Source organism: Petaurus breviceps, unplaced genomic scaffold, assembly GCF_028583685.1.
Source record: "Petaurus breviceps papuanus isolate PSGF00001 unplaced genomic scaffold, PetGlider_PUasm1.0 91133, whole genome shotgun sequence".
NCBI lineage: Eukaryota > Metazoa > Chordata > Mammalia > Diprotodontia > Petauridae > Petaurus > Petaurus breviceps.
Window position 1 is genome coordinate 98,741,531 of NW_027187419.1, and position 26,205 is coordinate 98,767,735.

The 26,205-nt window shown below is 38.7% G+C and overlaps 1 protein-coding gene across 1 annotated transcript in view; it reads left to right on the top strand.

Annotated features, from left to right (window-relative positions):
- LOC138155351 (myosin-IIIb-like) overlaps positions 1–26,205 on the top strand; it is a 272,057-nt gene that overhangs the window by 18,444 nt on the left and 227,408 nt on the right. Inside the window, exons 3-5 of the mRNA XM_069080560.1 lie at positions 2,056–2,160; positions 2,450–2,549; positions 6,434–6,510. Of these exons, the coding sequence (XP_068936661.1) occupies positions 2,056–2,160; positions 2,450–2,549; positions 6,434–6,510 (282 nt within the window). The remainder of the gene's footprint in view (positions 1–2,055; positions 2,161–2,449; positions 2,550–6,433; positions 6,511–26,205) is intronic.

A 26,205-nucleotide genomic window follows, 5' to 3' on the forward strand; every position in this document is an offset into this window, starting at 1 on the left:
CTCAGACAGTTATTAGCTATGTGACTGTATTTCTTTGACTCAGTTTCCTCATCCATATAATGGGAATAGCACACACCTCACAGAATTCAAGAGATAACAGGAGGCCAAGTGGAATAGTGTATGTAAAGTACTTTGTAAATCTTCAAGAGTTAAATGAAGTTAGTTATCAACATCATCATCGTCATCATTGAGTTTCTTGGAGTATTGAGAAGTTAAGTGATTTACCTAAGGTTACATAGTCAGTGTGTGTCAGAGATGGATCTTGAACTTGTTTGCTAGCTAGTAGACCACACAACCTCTTCTTTGAAATAAATACAAGGTAATTGTGTGGAGGGGCTAGGGAGCTAGGGGCTAGCAGCTATGGGGTTTAAGAAAGGCTTCCCATAGAAGGTGGCTCTTGAGCTGAGTCTTGAAGGAGACTAAGGAAATGTAAGAGGAAGAGGGACTCAGGGAGTACATTACTGGTACTGCTATGGCCAAGGCCTATGGAGCTGGCGTGCTATGTGTGAACAGTAAGGTTGCAGGACTTGGGAGTACATGAAGGGAAGTCATGTTTAATAAATCTGGAAAGGTAGATTGAAGCCAGGTTTAAAGGGCTTTAAATTCCTTACAAAGTTTATATTTGATCCTAGAGATAGTAGTGAGCCATTGGAATTTAAGTTTTAAGACAGGAAAGGAGACCAGACAGCAAATAAAAATGAAAAACATGCAATTGTCCTTTAATAAATTTTTTTTTCTTTTTGGAGGGGGAAGGCAGGGCAATTGGGGTCAAGTGACTTGCCCAAGTTCACATGGCTAGTAAGTGGTAAGTGTCTGAGGCCAGATATGAACTCAGGTCCCCCCTGACTCCAGGGCCAGTGCTCTATTCACTGTGCCACCTAGCCACCCCCCTTTATTAAATTTTAAACATTATTAGTGCTGAATGATTTGCTAATGTGTTATCTAAATAAATAGTTCTATTTTGTAGAAAAATATATAAATAGCTGCAGATGTGCTCATCTGTGCTTTTTTTTTTTTTGGCTCTAAATGTCCAGTTAGTTTTCCCCTCAAAGTCACAACTGAAGGTTACCTATTTGCAGTTATCCAAATTACAAATATTATCTCTAAGTGAAGAAAACCTATAGCTTTGACAGGTCTTGCCAGCAATGCAAACCCAGATCTAGAAAGTGATGGTCGTCATCATAGTATGCAATGACAACTCTGAAAATAAGAGATGGAAGGATAGGGGAGTGGTTAGGGAGGAGGAGGAGGGGCTAGTAATTTGAAAGCAGACTTTGAAAAGTCCTGTCTAAGAATGATGAACCAATGATATAAATAAAGATAACTTTATGTAGGTCCTAATTGTATTGCTCTCTTGCCCTCACCCAAACTTTGATATATGGTACCCCATTAATGGGAAGCACGCAGTACTATTTTCTCCCTTCAGATCAGAATGTTTCATCTAAGCTGTTGGCAGCACATGCCATCAAGTCTGAGCATAGAGATATGGCTGCTGCCAGGTTTATATTGCCTGCCAGTGGGAACATTGATGGAGTGAAGGTTTGAAATGACTATAATTTGTTGCCTCCCAGTTATCAAGCACATCAGTCTTGCCTCTTCTAGCCTTTTCTCATTTTCTCCCTAACCCCCAAACAAAGTCGAAGAAAAATTTTTTAAAGACACATCTCACAAAGAATGGAAATATTGAAATATTCCCCTAAATTATCAGACTATAAATTTATGTGCCTTTCCCTCCCAGCTCCAAAATAATATCTTATTAAAGAAATATTTCTCTTGCAGTTAAATTTTATGTCATCCTTTTAGTAATAAATTGTCAGTCACAAATCATCAGCTTGACCAAAGTGCCCCCTTAAGGTAACTAGATCAGCCCGTACAATGCAAAACTGCCTTTTAATTAGTCTAGCCTGGAGTTTCTGAGCTGAAGATTTACCTAGCAAACTCTAAAAATCTAAACAAGTTTGGCGAGTAATCAAAAAATCTTTGTTTTTCTTTTGTATGTGTATGTTATTTCTCTCTCCTTCTTCCTCTTTTCCTATGCCTTCTCTTTTCTTACAGCTGTGTAATGGAGGTTCTGTCTCGGATCTTGTCAAGGGCCTACTGAAGTGTGGTCAACGGTTGGATGAAGCTATAATCTCCTACATCTTGTATGGGGCACTTTTGGTAAGGATGTCTACGAAGCAGATCATGAGAGCAGAGAGTGCAACTTGTCCATCCCTGTTTCCATGTATATGTATTGTATGGAAATACAATAAGAATGTCGGTTATGGGGGGCAGTGGAGGAGGAAGGAAGGAGGGGGAGATGTCTCCCAAATGATCCTTCAGACAATATTTGTTCAGTCCAAGTGCAGATTGTCTTCATTAGACTTTTTTTTTTTTAAATAGCAGGGTAATTGTTTTCAAATGAGAGCTCTAACTTTTATTTTTCTTTGGTGACTGCCATGATGTACAGGGTCTTCAGCATTTGCACAACAACCAGATTATCCACCGTGATGTCAAGGGGAACAACATTCTTCTGACAACAGAAGGAGGAGTTAAGCTCGTTGACTTTGGTAATGACTGTTTGCCATTTGTTTTCTTGACTGTCTCTGTTTAGCCAGAGGCTGCAATTTAATGTCATCTCACTGGGGGCCTTGCTATAGCACCACAGGCTGTGAGGGGCTTTTCCAGTTGGAAACATGGGCTGCATAGTGGAGGGGGAGCAGATGGAGCACCCTAGGAGACACTGTCACAGCATCTATTTGGGGGTTTTTAAAGCATTTCCTATTAACAATAAAAATGTTACCCAAAAAAGCCCTTTCAGTAAAAAAAAAAAAACTTGTTGGTATTCTAGTAAGAGCATCTGAGGGTGACTGCCTTTAATTTGATTTTGGACGTTCCTTCTTTTGCATATGAAAAGAAAAAGCAGTTTGGTCTCTCAAATGACTTTTGCTCACTTCAGGCATATTTACTCCCAGCTAGCAGAAGGTAAAATGGTCCTGTGGGTCTGAGAGCTAACTTCTGTTTAAATTGTGATTATTGCTGTTGCATGTGAGGTTGGTTAAACTGAAAACATTAGTATGAAGTGGAAATGGTGAAAGGAAATATATAGTGATATTATATATTCTCATACATCTTTTTGGCGTCTCCTCTGGAAATACCATTTATAGGGATAGGCTAACAGGCCCTAGAAACAGCATGGTGTAGTGGACAGAGTACTGTACTGAAGTCAGAAAAATTTGTGTTCAGATGCTGCCTCTGACACTTAGCTTTGTGAGCATAGACCCTTCAGTGTATCTCTATTTACTTCAGGAAATTCCATAGGATTTATCTACTAAGTAACAGATGAGTTATAATTTTCTTTTGGTGGAGAAAGTTCTCACACCTTGAGCTCTCCATGGTAGTCACAGATTATTTATGCAGACACATATACCATCTGATATTTTTATTGTTTATTATTGATACTTTGTTATTGTTTTTGCTCAGTTAGTCATTTCTGACTCTTCATGACCCCATTTCAGGTTTTCTTATTAAAAATACTGGGGTGGTTTGCCATTTCCTTCTCAAGTTCATTTGACACATGAAGAAACTGGGTTTCAAACAGGGTTAAGTGACTTGCCCAGAGTCACTTAGCTATTGTCTGATTGAACTCAGGTTCTCTTGATTCCAGGGCAGTACTCTATCTACTTTGCCACCTAGCTGCCCCCAAGGGTTGGTTATATTTCAAATGGGCAAAAAAACAAACAAACAAACCCAACACTAACAAAAACCTAGTACTAAGCAACCTCAGGAATCCATTAGTTAAAGAAAAAAGGAAAATGCAGCACTTTTATCTTTATAAGTTTATTTACAAAAGTCAAATACAAAAACAAAATGAAGATTTACAGCTCTGTTAGGATATTTGCCTAGAAGTATTAGTCATTTTAATAATAGAAGGGGACCCAGGAGAATGAGATCCCTAAATATGTTAAATGACTGTGTACCAAAAAATTTTTTTTTCATTTGAAAATACATTGTGGAGCTGTTTAGGGTTGCTTTAGTTTTCTTTATTTGCTAGTGAGAAAATAGGAGAGAACAGAAGGCAGCATTAAACAATCACAACCCAAACTGCAGTGAAGCCCATGACATCATACCTAGAGTCAGAACTAGGGCTGGATGTCTGGAGCTTTGCTCCAAGGCACCAAATTTAGGGAATACTGGAGTCCCTTGTAGTCCTTTAGCAGAGTAGAAACAACTGAGCTTGGTGCTGAGTCAGTAAGAGTGATTAATCCAAATGGGAAACTATTGGATAACAGCTCCCAGGGACCTCTCTAGCAAAGGACTAATCTTGATGTTGGACAGTTTCCTTTAAACCTCCCAGATGAGAAAGTACTTCAGACATCTTTCTCTGGGTGAGCTTTTTGATACTTGTCTTGTGCATGAAAAGCCCTAATTATGTGTCTGATGAAGCCACTTGGCAAAGTGTCTTGTGGCAGATAGTCAGTGATCTCTCCTAGGCTGAAAGAGCAGTGGTCACTAACAGGCCCAGTCCCCCTATTGCTGGCCAGGTAACTCTGACTTGATGTTTCCTACCCTGGCTGGTTTGCTCCTCCTTAGTAAGTTGCTGCCTTTCCCCCTCCCCCCCACTCCAGAATACCGTTTTGGTGCTGGCCTCCATACACACCTAATTGGCTTATTTAGCCCACTGCAGCTCTGAATGCCCAACTAGGTGGAGCAGTGGGCAGAGCTTAGGGCCACAGTCAAGAAGACCTGAGTTCAGATCTAGCTTCAGATACTTATTAGCTGAGTGACCCTGGGCAAGTCATTTAATTTCATTAAATTTGCCTCCGTTTCTTCATCTGTAAAATGGGGACAATAATAGCAACTACCTTCCAAGGTTGTTGTGAGGAACAAATGATATTTGTAAAGCTCTTGGAACAGCGCCTTCACATAGTAAGCACATAGGAATGCTAGCAGTCGTTATCCTTGGCCTCCCCACCAGCAGGGATTGTAGGTGTTCCCACCATTCTCAGTTTTTCCTTTACTTCTAAAGCGGTGCATACAACCCCCTTCCCCCCCAACTAAAACTTTTGATTGAATTGACCTGAGTTATTTTGCCTGGTTATTCACCAAGCAGTTTGGTTAAAAATCAACATATTGGCTGGATTGATCATTCATACAAGTTGGGTGTGCAGGTAGGGAAAAATCACATTAAGAGCTCATGGTACCCTATTGACTACTAAGCATGTGCCTGATTTCCCTGACCCTAATGGAAGGCAACCAGAACTTTACCATGTCTAGATGTGACCTGGAATAATCCCAAGATTTCCTGGCTCTGGTCAGGAATAATGGTTTCCCTGTTAAAGTCTTGATCAGATCCATGTTCATTTGAAATGCAGTGATTATGGAATTAGGTTGTTAGGATAAAAGATGCAAATGAGACTGTACTCCACAAGCATCAATCAACTTTATATAAGCAACTCGGCTTTACTATATAAGCATCCCTTTCTGAAAGCAAACATCTGCTTTCCACATGTTGGAATATACCAAATGGAATTGTTTCAGCAAAGGTGAAACCTCTGTCTCTGGATCTTAGTAAGGTCAGAGATTTAGCATTACAAGTAGAAAATGAAGACTCAGAAGTTCTATGATTTGCTCAAGGTCACCCAGGTAGAACGGGGAAAAGCTGGGATTTAGAGCCCCTCCACCTTTAGAAAATTCATACTTCCTAGGAATCACTCTCTTGGTTAGTGCTTTTTCATAAAAAACAGACTCGATTAGAAGGAGTTCATATGTGAAAAGGGCTCTATGGCATAAAAAAAGTTTAAGAAACATGATCCAGTCCAATATCCTCAATTCTACCTACCTATCTCTCTCTCTCTCTCTCTCTCTCTCTCTCTCTCTCTCTCTCTCTCTCTCTCTCTCTCTCTCTCTCTCTCTCTCTCTGTCTCTCTCTCTGTCTGTCTGTCTGTCTGTCTGTCGGTCTGTCTGTTTGTCTGTCTGTCTATGGGAGGGCAATTGGGGTTAAGTGACTTGCCCAAGGTCACACTGTTACTTCCGTGTCAAGTGTCTGAGGTCAAATTTGAACTCAGGTCCTCCTGGCTCCAGGGCTGGTGCTCTAGTCACTGCACCACCTAGCCACCCCATCGATTTTATTTATTTATTTATTCAGTATCCTCATTTTATAGATGAGGAAGGTGATGCTCAGAGGGGATACATAGCTTGCCCAAGGTCACACAGATCATAAGGTGCAGAGGTAGGATTCCAGCTTGGAGCCATGACCCCAACCCAGAGCTTTTCCAACTGTACCTCATTGTTATGCCCCATTTATGAAAATGAAGACAATCCCGTGATAGGCTACCCTTCCAGTTTGTAGTCGTGTTCATGGCAAAAAACACACTCCCTTCTAGTGAATTAACTAAAACTGAAAACTGTTCATAAGAATCTGAGACAGCATCGCTGGCTTACTTTATTTCAGGTGTTTCAGCTCAGCTGACGAGCACACGTCTACGTAGAAACACTTCAGTTGGCACGCCATTCTGGATGGCTCCTGAGGTAAGTACTGTGTGACTAGACTCTATGTCACTGGGTGTTTCTGCATGACAACGCAGTGCTTTGGTGGTACATTCCTCTGTAAAGTGTCAAGGGACTAACACACGAAGAAGAAAATTGGTTGTTGTTGCTGGGTTTTTTCCCTGACTATATAGTGATAGTCCCAGAAGTGGTTGTTGGTGACTGTCATTGCTTAGTCAAGCATGGTTAGATAGTTTGTCTGGAAAAAGTGTGGCATAGTGAAAACCTTGTTTGATTTGAAGTCAGAGGACCTGGGTTTAAATCCTATTTTTTATACTTTCTGACCTTGGGAAAATCAGTAAACCTCTCTGGGCCTCATTTTCATCTGTAAAATAAAGGGGTTTGACGAGATGGCCTCTAAAATCCATTCCAGATCTAAATCTATGATCTTGGAGTTTTAGTGGATTGCAAGGTTAGTACAAGTCAGTTGTACAATGTGGTATCTAAAAAAACAAATGTAATCTTAGAGGCTGAATTAGGAGTTAGTTAGTTTAGACAGTCAATTAATTTTTATTTTTGTTCAGTTGCATTTCAGTTGCGTCTGACTCTTTGTGAACCTATTTGGCATTATCTTAGCAAAGATACTGCTATTTCCTTTTCCAGTTTATTTTACAGATGATGAAACTAAGGCAAACAGGGTTAAGTAAGTTGCCCAGGGTCACATAGCTAATAAGAATCTAAGGTCTGATTTGAACTCAGGAAGATGAGTCCTGCTGACTCAAGACCAAGCACTCCATCTGCTCAATCACCTAGATCCTCTAGCATTTAATAAATACTTACTATGTGACAGAAACCATGCTAAATTCTAGGGATACAAGGAAAGGCAAAAAACAGATTCTGTTCTCCAAGAGACAACCTGTAAACAAGTATGTACAAACAAGGTATGTACAGTATGCATTTGAAATAATCAGCAGAAGAAAGGCTCTAGAACTAAGAGGGATCAGAAAAAAACTTCCTGTAGAAGATGAGATTTTATCCAGGATTTGAAGAAACAGGGAACCCAAAGGGAGGGTCATGACTTCCAGCAATAGGGAGGTGATAATTTTACTATTTGCAGGCTAAGTGGCCCAGTGGATGGAGCACCAGTCTGGAACCAGGAAGACTCCTCTTCCTTAGTTCAAATCAGGCCTCTGACACTTACTGGCTGTGTGATCCTGAACAAGTCACTTAACCTTGTTTGCTTCAATTTCCTCATCTGTAAAATGAACTAGAAAAGAAAATGGCAAACCACTCTAGTATCTCTGCCAAGAAAACCTCAAATGGGGTTACAAAGGGTCACATAAAACGAAATTAACAACAAAAAATTTTACTCTTTTCAGCCTTTGTGAGATCATATCTGGAGTATTGTTTTCAGTTTATTTACCACATTTGAGGAAATATATTGATAAGCTAGAGGGCAATGGTGAAAGGGCTTGAGTCCATGTGGTATGAGAATCAGTTGGAGGAACTGGAGGTATTAAGCATGGAAAAGAAATGATTCAGGAGTTAATGGTAGGGGCTGCTAGGTGGCACAGTGAATAGAGCACCAACCCTGGAGTCAGGAGGACCTGAGTTCAAATTTGACCTCAGACACTTGACACTTAACTAGCAGTGTGACCTTGGGCAAGTCACTTAACCCCAATTGCCTTGCCTTTCTTCCTTATAAAAAAAGTTAATGGTAGCTGTCTTTAAATTTGTATAGAGGTGAGCTATCAGATGGAAGAGAGAATAGACTTGTTCTGTTTGGTCTCAGAAAGTAGAACCAAGAACAATGAAAGGAAGTTGCCAAGAGACAAATTTAAGCTTGATAGCAAGAAAAACTTCCTAACAGAGAGATCCGAAAGTAGAATGCGTAGACTCAGGCACTCACTGGAAGTTTTCAAGCAGAAGTTGGATTAACACTTGTCCACTTGTTTATAGTGGGGATTCCCATTGGGTGTAGGTTACACTGGAAGGCTAGAGATCCCATCTCACTCTAAAATTCTGGGATTTCGTTCTCTGCTACCTGGCAAAATGATCACTCCTCTTGTGAGCTCTGTTTTTGGAGTGGTTTTTATTACTATTATTTTGACAAGATGAAGGCCTGGGCCTAATTCAGTCCCAATGCCATCTAAAGCCAGTTTACAGGGCCTACTGTGAAATGACGCATGTGGCGGTTTGGGAAGTCTTCCAGCTAGATAATAGCATGCTCTGAAGCAAGAATATCTCCTCGAGTAAACGTTTAATTTGTGCAACATCCTTTGCCATAAACAAGACTATGCCTCTGGGATTATACAAAATGGCCTTTTTAATAAGAGGACTAAAGTGTGGAAGACGTGCCAAAGGGATTAGGAGGGATTTGGGGGCAGTGAGGGAAGAGCTCTTCCTTCCTCTAGTTTAGGGCTAGCAGGTTTCTTCGTTAGTTCTTGATTGGTCTCTTCTTTAAGGAAAGCATAATTAAGGTCACTGAACTCTTCTCTATGGTAGAGCAACAGCATGCTGTGGAAGGGCTTGTTCACATCACAAGGAGCAGCAAGATGGCGGCCTCAAAATTGGCAAGTGTAATTAAAAGAAACCTACCCTGAGTTTTGCACATTTCTAAGAGGTGTTTGGGATAAGGAGACAAAAAATTTTTTTTTCCACCTTTCCAACTGTAGCTGGGTTGAATGAAATAAGTACAGTGTTTCTTTAGAGGGTAGTTTCGTCGTCTAATAGTGAGCTTTTAATACCCAGATTCCCTGGAACTGGTTCAGATCTCAGCAGGGTCAAGTCAACTCTCCATCCTGCTGAGGTGGATAAATTGAGTAGAAGCAGTTTACTGTGCGGGAGTTCCTTGGATGAGCCTTTGAAAAGCCCGACTGGCTGACGGCTCCCCATGTAGGCACCAGAGACTCCATCAAGCAAACATTGAGATCAGCTCTTTGGCCCTTCCTGCAATCCCTGGGATTTAGCTAAAACCCCAGGACTACCAAGTATCATTTCATTCCTAGTGTTTATTGTCCAAATGAAGACTATATTTAGCTAATACAATGACGGTAGCCTACGTCCAGTAGTTTTCTCTTTTTGGATTGTCCACAATAACAAATTAAAATATTAGACATCAGATATTTAATTGGTAATGATTCAAATTGAGTGTCAGAGCCAAGATTCAAACCTGGGTTTGCAGTCAGAAGACCTAGGTCTGAATTTTGGCTCTGACACTTATTAGATATGTGACCGTGGTCAAACCACTCTAGTCCTCTGTTTCCTCATTTTGAAAATGAAAGGAGGAGGTGGAAGAGTAGATTCTTCTTAATTGAAAAAAATTCAAATTTTTGAAAAAGAAAAGAAAGGGGTTGGACTGAATGATGGTCTCAACTAGTTCTGAAATCTTAATGCTAAATTAATATTCGCTCCAAATAATGGACAACAGGAGAGTGAAAGTTCATACAGTAATGTTACTATATTCTTACTTTTGAGTAATGGCATATTTGAATTTGGGTAGCTAGGTGGTGCTGTGAATAGAGCTCTGGGCCTAAGTCAGGAAGACTCATCTTCCTGAGTTGAAATGTGGCTTCAGACACTAGCTGTGTGACCCTGGGTGAGTCACTTAACCCTGTTTGCCTCAGTTTCCTTACCTGTCAAATGAGTTGGAGAAGGAAAGGCAAACCACTTTAGTATCTTTGCCAAGAAAACCCCAAATGGGATCAAAAGGGGTTGGAAAGGGCTGAAAATGAATGAACAACAAAATATTTGGATTAGAACTCTTTGCTAAAATACTACAGTTATGCAAACTACTAAAAGCAATACCAAATATCAGCTTATATATTGGTTACTAATCATTGAATCTATTTTTATTTGAAGAAACTTAAATATATTCTTAATTATTTTTAAAACTACTTTGACTTTCCTTCTCATTTTGAAAGCATCAGCAACTGAGATATCTAATTTAAAACGTGCTGCTCCCCAAACCAAGTAGCTAAGTGAATGTGACCCTCCTCAGATTAAAAGCTGAATAGCTGTCAAGGAGTACAGTTCTTCCAGACAGTGCAAAGTAGCAACATAAATTAACTGTCTCTTCAACACTGCCCATTCATTCTCACTAGCTTCCTGATTGAAGCTGTTAAATGTTGTAGAATAGAAACTGTCAGTCAAGCAGAACAGTTGAAGAAATATGATAAGACATGACTGACTAAGTGGAAACTCTATACATAGAAATGTCATAGGAGGCTCACTCAGATGCTCTTGTGATACCTGGACTTTTGGGAGGGGGAAGAGAATAAGAGATATTGTGGTTGTGGTTTGTCCTTAGTTCTTGAAGAGGACCATGATGTCAGAAAGGTGATGCCATAACTTGCAAATGAATTGGATTTAAGTGAGGGAGGTCTGTGCAAGGTCACCAGCCTCACTTTCTCCTCTGGAGCCTTCTGGGTCCAGTGGCAAGATACAGATCAGGTCGAGTGGAAATGTCCCCAAACAAGATCCAGAAAAAATGAAAAATAACCTTAGCTCAGGCGAATGGGAAAGGCCAAAGATGCCAGTGGGAAGATTAATAAACAGAAAGAAAGTTTTCAGTGATGGGTACAAATGGCAAGAATAGTTAATGTTTCCCAGTCAGGGTGATAGGAAGAGAAGGTCTGAGAGAAGAAAAGGCTTTGTCAGAGCCCAAGTGGCCAGAGTGGAAGAACCCCATCTCAGATTGCCCCAGGGGTTGACATTGCTGCCATAGGCTACCCATTCCGGAGTCTGGTCATCCCTTCATCCCCCTTCTTTTTTTAGATGAAGAAACCAAGGCCCAGAGAGTCAATATGGAAAACAAAGACAGGTTATAATTGCAGCCATTTATATTTGTATAGTGTTTTAAGTTTTACACAGAATGATTTCCTCACAGCTCTATAAAAGAGGTAGTACGAGTATTATTATCACCATTTTACAGATGAGGAAACTGAGGCTATGAGTGGTGAAGTAACTTCCTCAGTGCCACTCAGTTAATAAGTGTGAACAGACTAGATAAATTCTAATGTCCATTCCAGCATAAAATTCTATGACCTTATGATTCTGTTTTACATTATAACGAAGCTATTCCTTAGAGTCTAAATAACTGGTAAACGTGGGTGATGATTTGGGAAATTTACCATTTACCATTGATGTATCATCACCTGGGGAGCCATCTGTTTCAGGAAAGGCAGAGTTCAGTCAGATATCTTGTTCCAAGTCACACAGTCCACACAGGTGGTACACTTCGGACAAAAGCCTGCTTCCCTTTACTTCCATAGCTAGTAAGTGTGTAAGGCAGGATTCAAACCCAGAAACCTGATTCCTAAGATGGTACCTTTTCTATTACATCATGCTATAGTCATTTTAGAAGGCAACAAGGCATAATGGGTAAGGAACTGGAACACACTTGTGTCAGGTTCTGAGCTGAGCACTTTACAAACATTTCATTTGATCATCACAATAACCCTGCAAGGTAGGTGCTGAATTTCCTTGTACAGTTGAGGAAACTGAAGCAGGGGTTAAGTTACTTGACTAGGGTCACACTGCTGGTATTTGTACAAGGCAGGATTTGAAATTAGGTCTTCCTGACTCTGAGTCCAGTGTCCTATCCACTGTACTACTCACCTGCCTCAGACACCAGGCGTGTGACTCTAAGCTAATAATCACTATAGCCTCTGTGTTCTGAGGAGAGGGCTAGGATTCAATGACTTTTAAGGACCCTTCTAGCTTTAAAATCAATGATAGATGATTGTATGAAATAACATCATCAGGATTGAAACCCAGGTCATGGTGATGCCAGATGCTGCACTCCATGCACTACACATAGCTACCCTTTTGTGTCACCAGTTATATACCAGTGAACAGCCTAAAAGCAAGCAGATTAATTAAAGTTCAGCTTTGTTCAATTTAAGAGATAGTTGTCTTCTGTTGCAGCAAGCACCCCAGCATCCCCAGGGTGGCTGCCAACACAGGTTCTTAGATCTGCTTTTCTAAAGGAAAGCAACTCAAAATGGGTTAACAATCTAGCTTTAATTAATCAAACATATCATTTACCTAGTTCAGGGGAAAAAGTCAGCACCCCAAACTTCAGAGTATACAGACAGAAGTTACAAGAAGAAGTTATGAGAAGACAGGGAAACATATCAGCAGACAGGCCTCCAACTGTCTGACCATTACATCCATACCTAGTCACAATTACCAGAGAGGGAAGCATCAACATCTGGGTTTTCAAAGCCAGGGGGCCCAATGGCTACCCGGAGTCTGTCTAGTCAAATCACACAACACTTCTCAAAGTGAGCCCCAAGGCAAAGCCTCACATCACATCATGTTCAGAGAATGTAACAACCCTCTTGACCCACTGCCAATCAAAAAGCATTCCTGAAAACCAAGCCTCCTGCCACAGGCTCCAGGTGCACTTAAGCCTATCAAAGGGCCTAGGGGCAGGGAAGATCTTAAATACCCATTCCCATAACAGTTTCACTTTGTAGGCTCTCCCTTTAAGCCTTTGTTCCTCATTGTTTCTGTGTATGGCATCACTATTCACATCCTTAGGTTATTCTTTCTGTCATTTCTCTCTTGCCTCTCATTTCCATCAGTTACCAAATTCCTGACAATTCTACCTCCTCAACACATGTCCCTTCTTCTCTATTCTCACTTTCACAGGGTTCCCCATCACCATCCACATGCATTATCATGATAGTCTCCAAACAGGTCTTCTGGCCTCCTTAAACTATCTTGCCAGGAGATCCTTTCTTTCTGATAGACTTAGAAATGGCAGCAATGTGCATGAAAGTCTTCAGTAGCCCACTATTGCCTCCTTTGTAAAGTTACCTCAGAAAACAGTGTAGTTAACATTCATTAAGCACTTAATACGTGCATTGTGTATCTATCCCAAGATAGAGGTGAGCCTAACAGCATCATAGGAAGGAGCACAAGAACCCAAATACTGTGATACAAAGAATAGTGAGATAAGTCAAAGGAGAGCTCTAGGCAAAGTGTTATGAGAAATCTGAGGAGGGAGAAACAATTTTCATCAGGAAGGACTATATAGAAAGGTTAAAGGAGGAGGTGTCTACTGAGTTGGCCCTTAGAGGAAAGAGATAGAATTAAATGGGTTATTTGTAGACAAGTTCAATTATTTTGCCTGGCATTCAAGGTCTTCCACAATCTGGTGCCATTGTTATTTTTCAACCTTATCTCAATCAATAAGCATTTATTAAGCACCAATTTGGAGCCAGGCACTTGGATTAAAAAAATGGAACCAAACCTACTCTCAGGAAGTTTTATTGTGTCAGGGAAGATGGCATGTAAATTTATAAACATATACAGGAAAAAAAAATATATATGCATATATATGTATACACACATACATACATATGTAATGTGTATATAAATGTATACACACACATAATAAATACAAAGTATTTTGGGAAGGAGGGCCCTAGCAGTTGGGGGAATCAGGAGAGGTTTCATGTAGAACAGGAATTCTTCAAACCTGGAGTCTGATGGGGTCTGTGGATAGGTTTCAGTGGGTCCATGAAACTGGATAGGAAAAAGTAACATCTTAATTTCAATATAATTAAAAAAAATTTTTTATAATCATATATTTTAAAAAACAACATTCTGGGAAGGCATCCATAGATTTCACCAGGGTCTAGTACACAAAAAAAGGTTAAGACTCTCTAGTGTAGAAGATTGTAATGGGAATATAAATTTAAAGATCTTCCCTGCCCCTAGGCTAAAGTGCACCTGGAGCCTGGGGTGGGAGGCTTGTTTTTCAGTAGATACTTCTTGGTTGGCCAGTGAGTCAATAAGGTTTTTACATTCTCTGAGCCAGGAGAAGGCTATATAAGCCCTGATGTGTAGCTTTGTTTTGGGGCTCACTTTGAGAAGTGTTCTGTGATTTGATCTGGATTCTGGGAAGCCGTTGTCCAGAGCCCCCCAGCTTTGAAAAACCCAGTTGTTGAAACCCAGATGTTGATTTGGTATGGATGTAATGGTTGGACAGTATGGAAAGCTGATACTTGATCTGTTTCTGTCTTGATAATTCTGCCTGTATACTTTGAAGTTCAGGGTGCTGACCTTTTTCCCCTGAATGAGGTAAATGATATATGTTTGACTGATTGAAGTAAGCTTGTTAGCCCATTTTGAGTTGCTTTCCTTTATCAAAGCAGATCCAAGAACCTGTGTTGGTAGCAAACCCTGAGGACGCTTGGGGTGCCACAAAGATGGGGCTTGAGCTGTGTCCTGAAGGAAGAGAAGGAGTCTATGAGACAGTGGAGAATAAGAACATTTCAGGCATGGAGACAGAAAATGGAATGTAGTGTAGGAAGAATAGAAGGAAGTCTGCTATGTACCCTAAGACCAAGCTCTCTGTCCCTCAAATGTGCCATGTGCTCTCCTGCTTCCTTTGTCCATGATGCTCTCTCTCTATTCTTCCTCTCAACATCTTAGACTGTGTACCCTTTTAAAAACTCATCTCAAATGTCTCTCCTTCCAGGAAGATTTTTTTATTCCCCTGGTAGATAACTTTTTCTCTTGGTCCATATATGTGATTTTATTTTGCAACTCTCTCATGAACTTCTCATGTAATTTTGTATATTGTTTCTTATTTTCCTAGAAAACATTTAATTTTAGAATACCGGTGGCTCTATCTTATCTAAAGCTCTATGTCCCCAGGTCCTTACAAAGTATTCTAGGGGGCACAGTGAATGAAAGATTAGGTCTGGAGTCAGGAAGACCTGCATTTTAGTCTGGTCAGAGACATTAGATGTGAGATCTTGGGCAAATCACTTGACCTTTATTTGCCTCAATTTTCTCAACTGTAAAAATGGGGATAATAATAGTACCTACTTTCCAGGGTTGTTATCATGATAAAATGACTTAATGTTTGGAAAACATTTAGTACAGTACCTGGCACATAGTAGGTGCTATATTAAAATGTTGTTATTATTATCTCTGCACATAGGGTTTGTTGAATTAGCATTTTTAGTTTATTTTACACATAATAGTTTATGTGTAATTTGAATTTGATCCTTACAATGATTCAATAAGGTAAGCAGGGTGGATATTATAATTCCTGTTTTATTGCTGAAGAGATCCAGAGAAGGTAAGGGACAGGGTAGAGACTGGAATCTAGGTCTCCTTGTTCTTGATTGTGAGCTCTTTCTATTACTTCATGTAGAAAATATATGTGAACTATAGGAAGAAAGAATCTCAGGAAGAAGAGAGAAGGCAGAGCATAGTAGAAAGAGCAATGAGTTTAGAGTCAGAATAACTGGATTCAAATCCTGACTTTGTCACTTACTAGCTGTGAGCAAATGACCCTGGGCAAATCACTTCAATTTTCTGGTCATTAGAGTAGACAACCTCTAAAAGACCCCTGTTAGCTCCACAGTCCTACTATACTAAATCACTTTACCTCTCTATGTCATTTTCTTCATCTATATGTAAAATTAGGTAGGCTGGACAGAAATGATTGCTGAGGTCCTTTATAGAATTTGCTGATTCTTAGATTTTAGGAAATGGAAAATATTTCAGGGAAATATTGTGAAATAGGAATGGGAAGAAATATTTAATAAAGAGCACTCAGAAGGGAAACACCATCTGTGATTTTATAAATGAATTCACGCTTAAATCCCACCAACACATGAGAGATTCCCAATTTACAAGGATCCAGTTCACACTATATTTTGTTAAAATGGCCAAAGGTCTGTTTCTGTATTGGAAACAGGCCTGTGAATACAGTAAACATTTGTTTCTTTTTAGAAAAAATATTTTTTCTTCCATCTGCTCAGTGTTGCAAAGAAGAGCTAATCAGTGGTGCAGAGAAACAAATCTGGTGTGATAGATCTGAAAATGGGTCTCCCGCAGCCTGGCAAAGAGTCCTGGCTATGGTACAGTTGCCATAGCAACTCGTTTAAACCAGAACAGAAACATAGCACACTTATAGCAACTATCATGTGACTATTAATTATGCCATCAGCTGACTTAATGGCCCTGTAATAGCAGCATTTCTTTTGGCATTGTCAGGAAATAGGATGACAAATGAGATCAGTGAAAGCACTTTGAAAGTTGTCCAAGGCCTTTGAGTTACACAGATTGTACAGATGCTGGATTATCTTTAGCAGCTTTTTGACTGATGGTCAAGCTCTGTTCTTAAATTTTTTGATATCAGGATCCCTTTATACTCTTAAAAATTATTGAGTTCAAACTCCACCCCCTTCCCCCAAGAGCTTTTGTTTATATGGATTATATCTATCAGTATTTACTCTATTAGAAATTAAAATGTCTTAGCATTTTTATGAAACTAGTTTTGGCCTTGTGGACCCTCTGAAGGATTCTTGAGAAACCCCAGGTCTGGACCACATTTTGAGAACCACCAGTCTAGAACAAGGGCTTTAGATGTTCAAATCACATCATTGAATAGTAACCCACTTCATGGTAATCATTAGAGGGAACCAACTTTACTTTTGTTTTTTTGTTTTTTGGAGGGGGGAAGGTAGGGAAATTGGGGTTAAGTGACTTGCCCAAGGTCACACAGCTAGTTTTGTGTTAAGTGTCTGAGGTTGGATTTGAACTCAGGTCCTCCTGACTCCAGGGCCAGTGCTCTCTATTCACTGCTCCACCTAGCTGCCCCAAGGGAACCAACTTAAAAAAAAAGAAACAAAGTTAAACAAGGTATTCAAAAATAAAATACTATTCCAATCATTTCAAAAGGTGCTAATCTTTCATAAAATTATTAGAGGGAATTCTCATGGTGGAGCCAAGGTGGCAGAGTAGAGAAGCACTCAGTGGAGTCCTCTCAACATTCTCCTCCAAACAACTTTGAGATTACAACTCAAATTTAATTCTGCAGTGGCAGAGCCAACATATGGCCAGAGTGAGATATTCTTCTTGCCCAAGACAACTTAGGAGATAGGAAAGAGTAACCTGTGACATGGGGGTAGAGGCTGGGCCAGAGCACACAAGGATGAACAGTAGTGGTGGACCTTGTTGATGGTGACAGCAGCAGCAGCTTTGGGAGTTCTCAAACCAAACACAGTAAGGGAAACTGGCATCTAGTCAGAAAAAGATTACAAGAAACCCCTGTTCTAGCACTGGATGTAGGACCAGATTCTGTTTGGCAACTTCGTTGGCTATACTCAATTATGAATCATAGTTCAAGGGCAGAGGGGAACACTTGTGGTCAAGAGGAAGTGGGAGTACTAAGGAGCATTATCTCTTTTGCACCCAAAGAATTAGGAACCCTGAGGAAAAGTATCACTTCTGGTCCCAATTGAACAGGTATCCTGAAGAACAATATTATTTCCAGTCCCAAAGAAGCACAGTCCCTGAGGAGCATTAGTGATTACAAACCAAGAGATTGGGAGCCCTTCCTGGGTAAGAACCAGAGTGCAGACCAGGAGAACAGTGACCACATGTCTCCCCAGATCATTTAATTTCGGAAGCACTGGAAATTTCCAAACCCCCAAACTAGCTCTAAAGATAGCAGTATGAAAAAACCTAAAGCTTTATACAGTACTTCTCTCTCCTTCCTACCCCCAGTATGGGAAGAGAGTCCACCTTTAACATAAAGTTCAAAAGCAGGAAGTAGGATGGGAAAATGAGCAAACAAAAAAAGAACACAGACATAAAAAGGTACTATAGGTTTTCCTAAAGAGATCAAGACACAAACTCAGAAGAAGAAAATGAAGTCAAAACAACTACAAGCAAAACTTCAAAAGAGAAAAAAGAAAAAAAAAAGAATTTCTGGAAGAGCTAAAAAGTTATTTTAAAAATTAAATAAGAGTGGCAGCTAGAGAGATGTCAGGAGAGGGGACCACCAGCAGCTGTGGTGGCTTCCAGAATTATCAACCCATAAATGCCAAAGACAAAGTGAGAGGTCAGTGCACTTTGGGAACAGGGAGTCCAGGAGTGTGGTTAAACCTCCCCTAGAGGGAGAAGTGGCTGAGGCATGGCAGCCACAGCTGTGTGACTGCTTCAGATCTCCTAGGCTACAGATTGTAGGGGGACCAACCGGGCAGTCTGAAGGGTGATAGCTCTTGCTTTAACCTGCTTGGACCTGGATCCCTGTCCTGGGTGGAGGTCCTGGGGTGTGTGACCAGTGTGCCAGAGCCAGTGGAGGCTTCTGAGAAGGCACCCATCTAATAGCTCTGGCAGCTGATAAAACCCCAGCAATTTGGGACAAAGCTCTCCTCTCTAAAAGCAGAGTTCTACTGTGGCAAAAAGATCAAAAATCAAGTGGTTGAGTGTCAATATGAGCAAGTGGGGGAAGAGGGAAAAGCACAGTGGTCCGACTTTGGATTCCTTTTTTGGGGGACAAAAAAGGTCAAGGCATGGAGCAGGAGGAAGACAATGAAGTCAGAACTTTTCCACCAAAAGCTTCCAAGAAAAATATGAACTGGTTACAGGCCATAGAGGAGCTTAAGAAGGATTTTGAAAACCAAATAAGAGAAATGGAGGAAAAATTGGGAAGAGAAATGAGAATGATGCAAGAAAATCATGAAAAGACAGACAACAACCTGACTGGAGAAAATAACACCTTAAAAAATAGACTAACTCAAATGGCAAAAGAGGATCAAAAAGCTAATGAGGAGAAGAATGCCTTAAAGAGTCAAATTTGCCAGATAGAAAAAGAATTTCAAAAGCTCACTGAAGAGAATAAATCCTTCAGAATTAGATTGGAGCAAATGGAAACTAGTGACTTTATGAGAAATCAAGATACTATTAAACAGATCCAAACAAATGAAAAAATAGAAGGCAATGTGAAATACCTCATTGGGAAATCTACTGACCTGGAAAATAGATTCAGGAGAGATAATTTTAAAATTATTGGACTACCTGAAAGCCACAATCAAAAAAAGAACCTGGAAATCATCCTTCAAGAAATTCTCAAGGAAAATTTCCTTGATGTTTTAGAAAGAGAGGGCAAAATAGAGGTTGAAAGAATCTACTGATCACCTCCTGAAAAAGATTCCCAAAAGAAAACTCCTAGGAATACTATAGCCAGTTTCTGGAGTTCCCAGATCAAGGAGAAAATATTACAAGCATCCAGGAAGAAACAATTTGAATATTGTGGAAACACAATCAGGATAACACAGGATCTGGCAGCTTCTACACTGAGGGATTGAAGGATTTGGAATATGATATTCTGGAGGTCAAAGGGGTTGGGATTAAAACCAAGAATCACCTACCCAGAAAAACTGAGTATCATGTTTCAGGGTAAAATATGGTCGTTCAATGAAATAGAAGACTTTCAAACATTCATGATGAAAAAACAAGAGCTGAATAGAAAATTTGACATTCAGATACAAGAAGCAAGAGAAGCATGATAAGGTAAACAGGGAAAAGAAATCATAAGGAACTTATCAAAGTTGAACTATTTACATTCCTGCATGGAAAAGCGATAATTGTAACTTTTGAAACTTTTCTCAGTATGAGAATAATTGAAGGGAATATAAATATATAGAGAGAGGTGAGAGAGGAATATAATGAGATGAGATGGGGAGAGACAGAATGGGGTAAATTATCTCATATAGAAGAGGCAAGGGAAAACTGTTTCAATGGAGGGGAAGAACAGGAAGGCAAAAGGGAATGAGTCAACCTTATTCTCATTGAATTTGGCTTAGAGAGGGAATGACATACACACTAAATAGGGTATTCACCCTACAGTAGAGTAGGGGGGAAGGGGATGAGAGGGGAAATGATTAAGGGGGGGGGGAGGGAAATTGGAAACACACACTTTTGAAAAGGGACAGGGTCAAAGTATAGAATAGAACAAGTGGGGGGCAGGATAGGATGGAGGTAAATATAGTCATTTTTTTTTTCACAATTTATCCACTATGGAAAGGTTTTGCATAGCTACACATGTACAACCTATATTGAATTGCTTATCTTCCCAGTAAGGGTGGATGACGAGGGAGGAAGGGAAAGAATCTGGAATTCAAAATTTTAAAATCAAATGTTTAAGAAAAAAAAATATATATTCATGCAACTGGGAAATAAGATATACTAGGCACTGGGGCATAGAGATCCATCTTGCCCTACTGAAAAGTCAGAGGGGGCATGGGGGAAGATGTAGGAGAGAGCAAATTGGGGGAGAGGATATCCAGTGGGATTGCTGTTTTGGGGTGGTGGGTAGGGGAAAGATGGGGAGAAAATTTGTAACTCAAAATCTTATGGAAATGAATGATGTAAACTAAAAATAAACATAAAATTTAATTTAAAAATGAAATAAGAGTGGTAGAAGAAAAATTAAGTAAAGAAATGAAAGCAAAGGAAGAAAATTATTAAAAGACAATTAACAACTTGGTATAAGGCACCAAAAATACTGATGAAAATAACATCTTAAAAAAAAGTATTGGCCAAATGGAAAAAGAGGTGCAAAAACTCACTGAAGAAAATTTTTCCTTAAAAATTAGAGTTGGGCAAGTAGAAGTCAATAACTTCAAGAAACATCAATAAGCAATCAGAATTAAAAGAATGAAAAAAATAGAAGAAAAGGTAAAATAACTCATTGCACAAATGATTAAGCTGGAAAATAGATCATGGAGAGATAATTTAAGAACTATTGGACTACCTGAAAGTCATGATCAAAGAAAGGGTCTAGATATTGTCTTTCAAAAAAAAAAATCAAGGAAAACTGCCCTGATTTGCTAGAACCAGAGTGTAAAATAGACATGGAAAGAATCCACAGACCACCACCTGCAAGAGGCCCCAGAATGAAAACTCCCAGGAATATTATGGCCAAATTCCAGAGCTTCCAGTTCAGAGTAAATACTTCAAGTAGCCAGAAAGAAACCATTCTAATTCTGTGATCATACAAGTCAGGATAACACAAGATTTAGCAAGATTTTCTTTAGCAAGATTTTTTAATAAAAAGACCAGAGCTGAATAGAAAGTTTGATTTTCAAATACAAGACTGAAGAGAAGCATAAAAAAGTAAATATGAAAGAGAAATCATAAGGGATTTGATAAGGTTAAACTATTTATATGGGAAGATGATACATGTAACTTCTAAGAACTTTATCATCATTAGGGTAATAAGAAGGATTCTACATAGAAAGAGAGAGTGGGAATGGGTTGAGTATGTTGGGATGATATAAAAAAAATTAGATGAGAAAGAGAGATGAGAGGAGGAAGAACTGTGAGAACAAGGCAAGGGAGAAGAAGAATGGGGAAAATTACCTTACATAAAAGAGGCATGCAAAGAAGAGTTTTTACAGTGGAGAGGAAAATGGGAGCATAATGGCAGGTAATGCTTGAACCTCACTTACATCTAAATTGATTCAAAGAGGTGGAAAAAAAGTGTGAATGTGTACATAAACACATATACATATATGTATATGTGTGTTCATACACATGCATATGTATGTGCACATGTGTATATGTACACCCCCCCTACACACACGTATACACTCAATTGGCAGGAGAAATCTATCTTACCCAACAGGGAAGTAGGCAGGGAAGTGGATAAGGGAAAGGTGAAGGTAGTAAAAAGGATGACACATAAAAGTAGGCAGTGGTCAGAAGCAAAAAACAAAACCAAACCAAAAAACCAACTTTAGAGGAGGGATAGGATAAAAAGAAAGAAGGATAAACAGAAGAAAATGGGATGGAGAAAAATGTACAATTAGTAATCATAATTGTGAATGGGATGAATTCACCCATAAAATAGAAACAGATAGAATGGATTAAAAATTAGAATCCAAAAAATATGTTGTTTGCAAGAAATATACTTGAAATAGAGAGAGACACATAGAATTAAAAATAAGGGGCTGAAGCAGAATCTGTTATGTTTCAGGTGAAGGAAAAAAAAAACAGGTGTGAAGCATCAACTGAAGAAAAAAGGCAGAAATAGCAATCATTATCTCAGACAAAGCAAAACAAAAAATAATTATAATATTAATTAATTAAAATATAATGTTAATAATAATTAATAGGGATAAGCAAGGAAACTTTGTCTTGCTAAAAAGTACCATAGATAATGAAGTAATATCAATACAAAGCCTATATGCACCAAATAACATAGTATCCAGATTCTTAAAGGAAAAGTTAAATGAATTGCAGAAGGAAATAGTAAAACTATACTAGTGAAGGCAATTCCTTATTTAAAGAAATATTTGAATGTTTTAAAAATGCTTTATTATAAACTTAATATTAAGTATCATTATGATCCATTCAATTAGCTTTGTAACAATTACATTGAAATACATGACTTTGAAAGCTTCTGATATCAGAACTTTTTAAGACCACTAAGTCTCCACCATGATTCTTTGTCTATTTATTCCTAATTCACTTTTCCTCTTATGTGAATATAATTGGTATATACTCATTTCTTCCAACTGTGCATTCTTTATTCTGTATTATTTTTCATATTTTAATCTTTTTAATAATTTTTTCATTTTTTCTTTTTCTATTAATTTATTTTTAGTTTTCAACATTCACTTCCACAAGATTTTGAATTATAAATTTTCTCCCCATATCTCTCCTCCTCCACCCCAAGATGGTATGCATTCTGATTAACCCTTCCCCCAATCTGCTATCCCTTCTATCACCCCCCTTCTCTCATTCCCTTCCCTTCTATTTTCCTGTAGGGCAAGATAGATTTCTATACCCCACTGCCTGTATATCTGATTTCCCAGTTGCATGGAAAAACAATTTTTAACATTCATCTTTAAAACTTTGAGATCCACATTCTCTCCCTTCCTCCCTCCCCACCCACCCTCATTGAGAAGGCAAGCAATTCAACATAAGTTATACATGTATAGTGATACACAACACTTCCATGACAGTCACGTTGTGAAAGACTAATATTTCCCTCCATCCTATTCCACCCCCTCCCATTTATTCTATTCTCTCCTTTGACCCTCCTAAAAAATGTTCACTTCTGATTACTCCCTCCCCTAATCTGTCCTCCCTTCTATTATCCCCACCTCTCTTATCCTTGCCCCTACTTTCCTGTAGGGTAAAATAGATTTTCATACCCAGTTGAGTGTGTATGTTATTCCCTCCTCGAGTCAAATCTGATGAGAGTAAGGTTCACTCATTCCCTCTCACCTCCCCCCTTTTCCCCTCCATTGTAAAAGCTTTTTCTTGCCTCTTTTATGTGAGATAATTTACCCCATACTACCTCTTTCTCTCTCCTTCTGTCAGTACATTCCTCTCTCACCTCTTAATTTTATTTTTTAGGTATCATCCCTTCATATTCAACTCACCCTGTGCCCTCTGTCTACATATATATATTCCCTCCAAAAAATACTTAGAAAAGTCTCATGAGTTACAAATATCATCTTTCCATGTAGGAATGTAAACAGTTAATCTTTAACAAGTCCCTTATGATTTCTCTTTCCTATTTACCTTTTCATGCTTCTCTTGATCCTTGTATTTGAAAGTCAAATTTTCTATTCAGCTCTGGTCTTTTCATCAAGAATATTTGAAAGTCCTCTATTTCATTGAATGTCCATTTCCCCCCGAAGTTTTATATTCAGTTTTACTGGGTAGGTGATTCTTGGTTTTAATTCTAGCTCCTTTGATCTCTGGAATATCATATTCTAAGCCCTCTGATCCTTTTCATTTTTTTCATGTTAGGTTGCATTTATTTTATTTTGGGATAGGACAAATAACATGGCTATAACTTTTAAAATAACTCTTTTTGGAAATTTGTGTGTACAGGGCATGTGTGTACTCTGAACTATGGAATTATTTTATCAAAAAGGAAGATCATTTTTGTGTTTTTTTCCCCTGAAAGCTTTCTAAAAAAAATTCTACTAATTTCTTTCCACCAATAAGGAATGAATGTACCTGTTTTCCTACAGTCCCACCAGGATTGACATTTTATTGCTATTAATTTGGGGAGGCACTGATATGAGAACTAGAGTTGGAGTTGGAAGACCTGGGTTCAAATTCTGGCTTTGCCACATATTTGAACAAATTATTTCCTACTTGGGGTCATATGTAAAAAAACAACAAAAAAATTAGTTTGGACTAGATAATCCATTAGAGACTTCTAAATCTATGATCCTATAATTATTTTGGTCAGTTTACTAGGTGTGGGGTAGTACCTCAACATTAGTTTAATTTGCACCAGCAATTGTGAATAAGGTGATATTTTTTTCAAGTGACAATTAGCACATTATATTTCCTTATTTAAAAATTACTTGAACATATTCTTTAACAATTTATCCATTCTGAACTAGGAGTTGCCTTTGAAAATTCTTAATAATTTCTTATTTTTTAGATGCCATACTTTTAAGTCATATTTGGCATAAAATAGTTTCTCTTGATTATATTATTTTTGTTATAAACATATTTATTTTAATGTAACCAAGCACATCTATCTTGTCCATAATAATTCCTATTTGTTTAAAAGGAAAAGTTCTTTCCAGAATTGAGATAAAAATATTATTCTATTTTCTTCCACATATTTTAAAAAATTTATTATTTTTATAATATCCTTAGATGTGTTTGTGAAGAAAATAACCACTTCTTATTTCATATGATGTTGATTTTTGTTTCTTAGTTTTCATATTCATTTGTTGAATTTACTTTGATATTTCAAGGGTTCCTGATTTCCTTATGATTTCTTCTTTTCCCCAATTAGATTTCAGCCCCCTCACATCTTTCTAAATAGTCTTCATTAGTTACTATGACTGAAAAAAAAATAATTTATGAGCCTCTTTGAATTTAGCTGGGTTGTCCATTGAATGACAAACTCCCAGTCTGATGTTATTCAAAGACTTCCTAGTTTAGTTGGACCTAGTACCAAGGGTCACCTGTATGACATGATGAAATATGACAGGAGGACTTTGGAAGTGAGACTTATTTCCAGACCTTTCCTCTTAAATTCATGCCATCAAATCCTTTTGCTGTCATCTATTCATCTTCAGACCTTTCTTTTTCCTTAAGGACTTCATTGCCATCTTGCCCTCCACCACAGCCCTTACAATCATCCCTGGTAATTCAAGTTGATGACCTTTCTAATATTCTTGGACTCTGATTCATCAGTTACAGTTTCTGTGACCTCCATCTTCAAATTCCTTCAGCTACCAGAGGTGATTGGTCATACCTTAGACCTCATTACCACCCAAAATGGAATCCACTATAACTTCATGCTACTTAAACTTAACTAGACCATCACCCCTGCACAATAATCCCTTTGTTTATTTGATTAACTCTTTGTCACACTCCCTGAGTAGCTATTCTAAACCATCTCCTCTTTCCTCAATTCCCCAAATACTCTCTCTTAGAAGATGATCTCATTTCCTACTTACCTGAGAAGATTGAGGTCATCTGACTTGAACTCCCGTATCTCCCACTTCAAAACCTTTCTTCACTGAATTTCTCCTTTTTCTCTATAGTCTTAGAAGCTGAGGTGAACCTTCTCTTTGCCTAGGCCAAGATCTCAGTTTTTACAATTGATCTGTTGCCTTCCTGTTCCCTCTCAGAGATTATTCTATCAATCATATTCTCTGTCCTATTTCCTTTCTCATTTTTCTTCAGCCTCTTCTTTTCCAGTTGGTTTTTTTTCCCTACAAACATGCTCAGGTTTCTCCTATATTAAAAAAACAAAACAAAAACAAAAACAAAACACCTCCCCCCCCAATCCTTTTCCTTGACCCTGTCATTCCCTCAAGCCACCATCCTCTCCCACTCATTACCCCTTCACAGTTAAGCTTTTAAAGAAATACTAGTCTATAATTATTGTCTCCACTTCCTTACCACCTACTCACTCCTCAGTCT